This window comes from Eutrigla gurnardus (assembly GCF_963514095.1).
Source record: "Eutrigla gurnardus genome assembly, chromosome: 22".
Classification (NCBI taxonomy): Eukaryota; Metazoa; Chordata; class Actinopteri; order Perciformes; family Triglidae; genus Eutrigla; species Eutrigla gurnardus.
Window position 1 is genome coordinate 7,479,244 of NC_139933.1, and position 9,470 is coordinate 7,488,713.

At 42.8% G+C, this 9,470-nt stretch overlaps 3 protein-coding genes across 4 annotated transcripts; all 3 read right to left on the bottom strand.

Annotated features, from left to right (window-relative positions):
* Nucleotides 1-124: 124 nt before the first annotated feature.
* dcakd (dephospho-CoA kinase domain containing) lies at nucleotides 125-3,603 on the bottom strand. Its single transcript, XM_084039948.1, has 5 exons — nucleotides 3,270-3,603; nucleotides 2,535-2,646; nucleotides 1,844-2,047; nucleotides 1,574-1,661; nucleotides 125-1,338 (listed from the first exon to the last, which is right to left on the bottom strand). Exons 2-5 carry the CDS (start codon nucleotides 2,644-2,646, stop codon nucleotides 1,053-1,055), a joined length of 690 nt encoding a protein of 229 aa, XP_083896074.1. The 5' UTR covers nucleotides 3,270-3,603; the 3' UTR covers nucleotides 125-1,052.
* Nucleotides 3,604-4,126: 523 nt separating this feature from the next.
* pus3 (pseudouridylate synthase 3) lies at nucleotides 4,127-6,772 on the bottom strand. 2 transcript variants are annotated; one of them, XM_084039965.1, is made up of 7 exons: nucleotides 6,614-6,772; nucleotides 5,887-6,298; nucleotides 5,525-5,790; nucleotides 5,261-5,444; nucleotides 5,016-5,125; nucleotides 4,726-4,898; nucleotides 4,127-4,531 (listed from the first exon to the last, which is right to left on the bottom strand). In XM_084039965.1, the coding sequence occupies exons 2-7, from the start codon at nucleotides 6,295-6,297 to the stop codon at nucleotides 4,260-4,262; spliced, it is 1,416 nt and encodes a 471-aa protein (XP_083896091.1). In that variant the 5' UTR covers nucleotide 6,298; nucleotides 6,614-6,772; the 3' UTR covers nucleotides 4,127-4,259. The 2 variants fall into 2 exon arrangements, with proteins under 2 accessions (XP_083896091.1, XP_083896090.1); XM_084039964.1 differs by having other exon boundaries at nucleotides 5,887-6,772.
* A 132-nt stretch (nucleotides 6,773-6,904) lies between these two features.
* Nucleotides 6,905-8,965, bottom strand: LOC311032896 (CD63 antigen-like). The gene is made up of 7 exons (XM_084039966.1): nucleotides 8,840-8,965; nucleotides 8,482-8,670; nucleotides 8,256-8,330; nucleotides 8,016-8,126; nucleotides 7,608-7,745; nucleotides 7,432-7,515; nucleotides 6,905-7,148 (listed from the first exon to the last, which is right to left on the bottom strand). Exons 1-7 carry the CDS (start codon nucleotides 8,894-8,896, stop codon nucleotides 7,077-7,079), a joined length of 726 nt encoding a protein of 241 aa, XP_083896092.1. The 5' UTR covers nucleotides 8,897-8,965; the 3' UTR covers nucleotides 6,905-7,076.
* Between the last annotated feature and the right edge of the window lie 505 nt (nucleotides 8,966-9,470).

Below are 9,470 nucleotides of genomic sequence, written 5' to 3' on the forward strand. Positions count from 1 at the left end.
ATAATCATTCTGCACAGATTATATTACATAATACGTCCAGGACGAAGGGAAAGCACCCAAACAGAAATATGAAAAAAATGAAAAACTGACACCTTCTCACAGCTGTTACTTTAAAACAGTAGTGCTGAATCATTTATATTGCAGTTAAGCAGCTAATGTTACAAATAGTGTGTTCTAGTGACAAGTGAGTGTGCACAGAAAAACAAAATCATAGACTTCAAGTGTAAGAAAATACAACCATATATATATATATATATTTATAAAGTCTGTTAATTCATGTAAATTCCCTCCAAATGGATTGTCAAATACATTCTACCATTTATCTTCATTATACAGGCTATAAACATATAATCATAACATTCAGTAAGCATTAGATCATTCATATTGGGGATTTTATCATTTCTTTCCGTGGCGTATTCATCACTGGGGATAGCAACGGCATTTACTACTTAAAATAGAGGTTGCAAGTTGCAAATAAATGAAAAACACAAAAACCACAGTGATTTATTCACGTATAGAGTCGTCAAGACTGTGCAGCCGTTTACTTCTTCCTTTGTTCTCACTATTAATTTGGATTCAGAAGGTATAAAAGGCGTAACAAAATAAAAGCTCTTACTTTCTACAATTACCCCTCATAACCTTAACTCCTTATATATAAATAGTGTGTTTAATGTGTTTTTACTGATGTTAGTTACGTGTTGACCGCTGCACCGAAATAAAATCAAAAGGTTTAGCTATAGGCCCCAAAGCTTGTACAGCAACTGATGCTCTAAAACCATCTTGCCTCTGAGTAAAACCGTCTGAAATTGCACATTCAAACCCTTCACACTAAACCACATTTGCCAGTGCATGTTGTGTCAATAATGTAAGTCAGTGTTAACTGCACACAGAGCACGTCACACCACTGAACTGTAGTGGCGGGTGCTGTGAAACTAATCTCACAGTAAATTGCATCGGGACCTCCCGACGTGCCTTCGCCTGCTCCTATTCACGAACTCGTCTTCGACCGCATCCTGGACTAACTCTTCCTTCCCCTCGTCTCCCCCCCTCCGTTAGGACAAAAGTATCTTGGCTGCGTACAGCAGTATCCCACCCAGACCAGTAGTGGCTGTAATAGCAATGACCCTCACTAAAAGGAAGTCCATGGAGTCCTCCAGCTTCGTGTGCAACCGCAGGACCTGCCGGTGGGCGTCCTCGCGGCCGCCCGAGTTATCAATAACATGATTGGCCAGGCCGCGCTTCTCGTTGAGCGGCATCTGTGCGGCGACGCGCTGCTCGGCCTGCTCCTGGGTCAGGCCGTCCCTTTGCATCAGGCGTAAGAGTTGAGTGGCAGGGTCACTGAAAGGGAACAGACAATGGGAGGTTATTTATGGTGCAGACAGGGTGCCTTGTTAAAAAATCCAGAGGCAGTGAGTCATGCGATGGAGGGCTGGAGAGAGGTAACCGATAACTCACAAAACTGGGCCTAATGGCCAGTTTCTGGCAAAAACAAACAAATATTTAATGATAACGTATAAACAAACAGTCAAAAAAAGTAAAAGTGATGGGGAGGACGGGGATGAGTGAGTCTTACCAGTAAACTACTACAGTGTGGTTTAGAAACTGAGTGAGACGTCGGGTTTCAAAGAGAAGGGGCACGTCCAGCACCACGTAGCGGTAGCCTAGGACGACAGAAGAAGAGTGTTAACAGAATTAATTGACACAATTCCGCATTTTAAATTGTTTTTTATACTGATTCAGTATTTGTTTTGTGAGAAATAGCCCAAACCCTGCTGAAATTCAGTAATTCATCCTCCTTTTTCTGTCTAAAGAAAACCGAGCCAAACTCAGTTCCCCCACTCACCTCTGAGAAAGTAGTACAGGATCTCCTTAAGCATCGCCTTATGGATCTCTGGGTGTGTGATGGAGTTCAGCAGCTTCCTCTTCTCCTCGTTGGCGAAGATGAGCTGACCCAGCTTCTGCCTGTCGATCTCCCCGTTCTCAAGTAGGATCTCCGGCCCAAAGTGGTAGACGATGCGAGTGTAGGCAGGAGTGTGCGGCTCCACAACTATTAGCGGGTAAAAGGGTGGTAACATTTTTGGTCCTCGTGGTCGACAACGTAATATTGTAGTGCATAGATTGATAGACGAAACCAGTTCTTTTAAGATGAGCAACGGCACACAGGAAGAAGATATTTATCGGTTTTGTAACAGACTCTCCTGAGTGTGATAGCATTTTAAATTTTCTCCTACGTGCAGCTGTGCACCCATTTCTGCCGTTCCTTTTTCCATCTCCACCACATAACTACAACATCATCCCCGCACTCAGCAGAGGCAGCAGTCATGATTCACGCACTCTCTCCAAGCAATGGTCTTAATGAACCTCCTACAGGCCCAAACTCTTCACGTCCATTTCACTATAATAACGAGAGTTATTAAAATCAGTGATGTGAGAGAGATATATTGGTGAAAAGTAATTCCTATTTGTCTCTTAACTGAATTTGTATTCACTTTGTAAACCCAAGCGTTCTGCAGGGGGGAGAGATATTTGCCTACCTTTCCTGGCCACAACATCTGCATCAATAATGGGGCAGCCGAGCTCCCGCAACATCGAAGACACAGAGCTTTTCCCCGAGGCGATGCCTCCCGTCAGCCCCACCAGGAACATCTTGAGGCAAAGACACAGAGAGATGCAGGCTGTTAATTAATCACATTATGGTGACTCCGAGAAAATTAGTAGAAAAAATTAATGGAAAAACTGTATCAGGGGCATACCACCGAAAAATTGGACTTGTTTGCAATACAAAAAAACAAACAAAACAGGAATATATTAGATTTTAAAATGTCAGGGAATTCTCACTATAAGTGTAAACACACTAAAGGAAATAAAAAATAAACAGGCTATGCACACATTACATACAGTAAATTATGCAATCTTAAAAAGCTCAGGATTCAGAAAGTAGTAAATAAATCCAGACTATTTGAGGGAATAGCTCGGTTAAAGCCTTCCCTAGGCTGAGGTTTAACAGCACGCCCCCTGCCTGTGAAGGTGTTGAACTACACGCAGTTTATATACCACTTGGCTAAGAAGTAAACCAGATTTGTTTTAACAGCTTTTTCCAAATTATTCTTCTAATTACCAATAAAAAATAAACCGTGGTAAGGCTTTCCAGCTCCTCAGCGTTGGGGTCAACTACGCACTGGAGAGGACGACTGGTTGTTCACAAACGTGTAGAGGTTATTTTTAAAACATTAAGACTCCTATTATGTTTTTGTTTTATTTAGCTTTACCTCGTAAACGTGCGATACTCCTTAAACCAGCTGAATACACCGTGTGAGTCCAGTCCGGTGCAGGTGGGAGGGGGGGCGGGGGCTGGTGCGGTAAACAACCGGGGTCGGTAACAAGCTAACGTTAGCACAAGTCTCGATCAGGTCAGAGCGACCGCCACGAATATGCAATAACACGAAGCCGCAGCCATTTTCCAGTCGGCTCTAATAAATGCGCAGTCAAACGAGCAGGTCGGGGAGACGGAGGTGTTGCTGGGTATTGCGTCTGCGACCCAGACTTGAACTCAACTGATTGCTAACGACCTAGCAGCTAGCATATCCGCTTGGCGAGCGCCACCTCAAACACCGTCCGACATCTCTTCCGGTTCTGGGTTTGATTTCCCATTCACAACTTTAGGTGCTAAAAAAAAACTCAAAACAAAGTCAACGAGACTTTATCCAAAAACGTTAATGTCAAAGCAAAATTAAGATGTGCATGAATAAAATGGTGACGTTATTAAATTTAAATAAAAATAGGTACAATTTCTTGAGATAAAACACAATTACGTTTCCACATAAAAAAATATATATATATAAATATAAATATATATATAAAAAGAAATATATATAAATATATATATATATATATATATATAAATATATATATATATATATATATAAAAATAAATAAATATATATACTGTATATATATAAATAAATATATATATATATATATATATATATATATATTTTTTTTTTAGGCATCTTTCCACAGAGCTAATTTCGATTTCCCATTCAAACTTTATAGTTGCTAAAACAATGTTGAAAACCAAACTCAAAGAGACTTCACCCAAAACGTGTTTATTTCAAAGCAAAATAAACATTTGCATGGATGAAATTGCAGTTTTTTAAATAAAATAAAATAGGTATGTCCACTGTTTTCCCTGAAATAAAAGGTTGTCACAAAGTTTTCACACCCTCAAAAAAAAAAGTTAATTCTCCTGTGAGAAAGCATTAATCTTCTGCTTGTTGATCTGTACTTTGTTTTGAAGGTGGCGTCTCTGAAGAAACAGGTAGACTGGGGGAATTGTGGGAATGCTTAAACTTTTTCCCTCTGTTGATCATTTCACCTCCGTCCTCCCCTTCCTCACGCTCCAGCCTGCCTCTTTTGACAAAATGGTCTATCCTGGACTCCAGGCTCTCGCAGCACGGACGCTCGAGCAGTGGCCGGTAGTTTCTCTGCCTGCTTCCTTCTACCAGCCGGCAATCACCCGAGGACACTCCACCTGTGGATGGAGAGAAGTGAAACAATTTATACCAATTCAAAGAGTCTCCTCCAAATCATATAAGCCTGTAGCTGACGGTGCTAATGCGGAGGTCCATTTCAAAGCTGTTATTCTTGTTTATGATTACATTAAATAGACTAAAAATGAAAATGTTGAGGTTGTCGGGGTCCGTTTGTCTCGTTGGAACATCTCACCGATGGCCTCCAAGCCCTGGATCATCCCACGGAGGACGTGGGTCCTGACTGCACTCTGGGTCCAGTGTTGTTGGAGTGCCGACAGGACGTGGTTCACCTCCTCACTCTCCTGTTTCCAGCTCAAACCCTCAAAGTGGCAGTTGTACAGCACCAGCGGGTAGTCTACTGCCATGCTAGAGACAAGAAGGGACATGTTTAAGAAAGACACAGATTAAATTGTAGTTTTAACAGTTCTGTTGTTGCCATTACTGATTTAGTTTGCACAGATGATTTAATATGTAAACACTCACCTGTACTGGGGCTTTCTGGGGTTACTCTGAACATCCAGGAGATGATTAATTATCTCTGGGGCTTCCAGTTTCTGTCCTATCAGGAGAAGCAGGGCCATCATGCATCGCACCTGCAGCAAAACACACCAGGAAATCCACTGCGGTAAGAGACTGCAAATGTCATTATGGAGCGGCTTGTAATTAACATAATTCATTGCTAAGGGGAGCTGAGAAAAAAAAAACCCTCGGTGAGTGTCTCTTCATACCTGGTGGTAAAGGAAGGCCAGTCCTTTGATCTCAAATATGAAGAGGTCATACTGGTCCGTGCTGGAAATGTGCTGCGGCTGCACAGGCTTGACTGATGCCGACAAGATGGTCCTCTCAAACTGCAGGACTCCGTTGCCCACGTCCATCTTGCACAAGTTGCGAAAGTCATGAGTGCCCTCGTATCTGTCGGTTGGTTAAGAGGCCCTCGAATCAGAATAGCGACTTAAGAGGGGTGTTGTTTACCACTTTGTGTCTTCACCCACCTTTTTGCTGCATCTGCCATCAATTTCACATCCAAAGATCCGCGGGGGAAGTAGTACCGGTACGTGCGTGACTGACAGTCAAAGCGTGCACTGAAGCCTTCTGCTGCTGGTGCCCAGTCCAAGATCCTAATGTCCTGGGGCAGGACTCGGTTGAGCATTTTCAAATATGGAAGCTCAGCGCCGGTAGTTTTACTCTTGGCACTTTCAGGGACTGTGACGCCCAGTCCTCCGCAAAACTGCGTGGAACGCAAATCGATGGTTATGACCTGTGAAGACAAGATAAAGTTAATGTATGCGGCACATTATCGCAGCACCCTTCCTGATTTTTATCTTCAAACTTTATATCTAGGAAGTGAACTCACCTGTGAAAAGGCACTGACTCCTTTATCTGTGCGACCACACCGGTGGTAGTTGGAGCTCTGCCGGTCGTGAATCAGCCGAGTCTTCAGGAAAGCTTCGAAGAGTCTGGCCTCCACGGTGTTGTCCGTGTTCTCCTGAACAGCGAACCCCTGGTAGGACCATCCCAGGTAGGCTAGACGCAGGGCCACGTGGCGCCGAGGGTGGGCAGAGAAGTCAAAAGGACGCTCTTTGCCTGCTTTCTTACCCCTTCTATTGCCACTGGTGTGTGAATCAGGTTTACAGTCTGTGTTTCCACCAGAGGAAGGATTGGACATCATGTCATCTCCAGCTTCGCTCCTCTCCTTCAGCTGGGCCTTCAGCTTCTCCACGTCTGCCTCCAGCTCCTTGATTCGTCCAAGCAGAGCCTCTGACATGCTGCTTGGTAAATAATAAGAGTATAACATTCACCTTTCTACAAATAATGAGCACAGCTGCCAGCTTATATACACTTAGACCTACTTAGCTACACGTTTTATTTATTTATCTTTTTTATTTTACAGTCTCAAACCAATTTAAAACACTATAGCTTCTACTTTTGCTTAATTCAGTTGGATATTCAGGCAACCAGCTAGCTGGACTAAACGCTAACGTTGCACACAGCCTGTTAGCTTAGCTCCTGCGGTGTGTTTTTAGATAATAGTATTATTTGTGCTGCTAGTTAATAATATCGCAATGAAACGGGTTGTTTACCTTAGTTTTTATGCTGCTCATAAACTTGTGTGTGTTTTTTTTCTTCAGTTTTTCTGTGTCGCTGCAGGCGCACACGTTACTTCTCGTGTTTTGCTAGACGGGGACACATTTAGGGAGCGGACGCATTTCCCGTAGGGGGTTTCTGGGAAATGTAGTTTACCTCTTAAACGCTTAAAGATCCGTCCGAGAGGAGCATTTGTTTTGCTGGACGTATTATCAAATAGCAGACATTCTACACTCCAGTAGAAGTACAGATACTTGTGTTCAAAAAGACTCTGGTAAAAGTAGAAGTACTGATTCAGCTTCTTTACTCAAGTAAAAGTTGTTTTCACACACCAGTGACAGAATCATATGAACTACATTTTTTAACATTTTAGAAAGAATAGACTCGAAAAGCAGATGAAATAGATCAAATATGTCAGCGATGTGGGAAGTTTTCATGTGCTTGGCCCCGGTCGACACCTCAGCTCATATTTTCATAGCTCTTTCTTTTTATTTTCAGACACAAGCACCCTCCGACGATCACTCCGAAAACCTGTAACAAGTAAAAAGGTTAGAAAAGGTTAGAAATTACTGGCAGCAAATGAGCTCAAAGACGGGTCAAAAAGGTTATTTCCCCTCTCCGTAAATTCTAATTAATTCTCCATTTCACCACCTGGAGGCAAACAGGCTGAGATAGGCTGTATTATCATTCATGCCATTGCTTTTTCCAAATGCCTGCATTAACATTTAATATTTTCTCAAGCAAATTGTCAAATCGTGCAGGGGAAATACACGTGATATTTATTTATTTTTGATATGATATGATATTTATTTACCTCCGTGACACCAAGAGCGATGCAGACAGCAGCGACCCACACCAGGTTCTTCATCAGAAAGAACTTGATGGCTTGGATGCAACCCTGAAGAGGAGCACGCGGTTGGAAAACACTTCTCGTATCATTACCTTCACAGAAATGATTGTGAAACTCAAACAGATTTATCCCCAGCAGACCTTTTGGCGTGTTTTCTCCTTGTCCTTTCCACAACCCTGACTCTTCTCCACGCAGCAGGAATCTGGCACGGCGTCGTGGTCCTCCCAGCCCACGCTGCTGGACCAGTCAGCGGGGCCGTCCGCACCACAGCACCTGAACTGTAACATGGCTTATGATACACGGAGAATCCACAAAAGGCCACCTCTAGTGGTTCGTGGTGCACTTTAAATCCCATTAAATGGACAAACTTTATGTGTGAATGCTGCCAACGCGTGAAAGGTTCTCATGGGGAAATTTAAGAAATTACCTGTCAAATACTTGAGAAACAAACACCCACCCTGGGCTTTAACGGGGTCTATCTTACATTATCTTGGCCCCTCTTCCAGTCTATCAAGCACCTCCTGCAAATGCAAATCTCCGGATGTCACCTTTTCCTGAAGTTGGTCGATGGCGTGTCTCTTCTCCGGGCTGTATTCATGGATCACCTTTTGTGCTTTGTTGCCGTAGTCGATAGCACCTTTCATCTTCACAAGGATGGTCTGCAGAGATAAAAAATGCATTTTGCTTATGATTGCATTTACTTACTGCAGTGGTGAACCACCTCTTGTGTTGCCTGAGAAGCATCGTTAATGTTTGAATAGTAACTTTTGATCCTTGATCTTTCTCACCCTCTTGTAGAAAATGAAAAACACGGCCCCTGTGAGAATCTCCAAAATGATGATGATGATCAGGATACAGATGAACTGGTGAATAAGAACCACAGGGAGTGTTAGAGGTCTTATCCAAACCTTACAAACGGCCAGTGACACATTTGTTAAAACGTCTCCAGCGACCGAATATCCTACGACCCAATATGGAGACATTTAACTTATCATGGAGCGTTATGTTACTTACACAAGAGACCATTGCATAATTATTAAAGAACGCCCCCAAATGGCCCAAGAGGGAGACGAGGGCGATGGTGGCGCCCACCGCAATGAGGACTATGGCGATTTTAGACAGGCTGCTCCCTGCAAACTCGCCGATCTGTGTGTAAGTCGAGTGTTGCTGCACTCCGATAGCGATGAGGGCGACCCCGGATGCCTGAAACACAAATTCAACAGCTGCACATGAACGCAGCATAAAACATGAAAAGTCGTGAACAGGAAGTAGTTCTTTATTTCTACTCCCTCTATAAATACTTTTCCCTCCCATCCATCATCACATGTTCCCAACACTTTCATCCATGAACAGAATGACCCACTTTACTTACCAAAAAGAGCACATTGAAGAAAACAAAGCCACATTTGATGCTGCAAAACGTGCACATTGTTGAAGGCAACACAGTTTGTCCTGTAACACATTTAAAAAAACAGGACAGAGGAAGATCAGCAGACGCTCCTCAGTGTAAAGAAAGACACTGAGCACCTGAAATTTAGATCAGCAGTGAGCGTGTCGTGTGACATTATGAAAATGAACAGGATAGCCTGATAACATTTAAATTGATACGAGACATAAAAGTCCTTTTTGGACTATTTGAATAGCAGCTATGAAGTGCAAAAGGTGCCATAAAATACGATTATCTCTCGATATCAGGCTGGAGCCTCTGTGTGCTCTAGGAATATAATTGTTTGGCATTTCTATACCATGTATATTTATGAATGTGTTGTTTTTAACAGATGATTAGCTCTCCCAGTAAATAAAATCTACGCTAAACAGAGAGGAAAAATAAGAGAATATGAATCTTTATTCTTAAATGAATATAGAAAGACAGTTTCTTTCTGTCACAGCTCAAAGTGTTCGAGCACTTGGAGCCGTCTAACCGCTGGAACCCGCTTCGGGGACTTCCTTCCATCCTTTTTGAGGACCCAGCTCTTCCCCAGAGCTTCTCCACCAATGCGAGC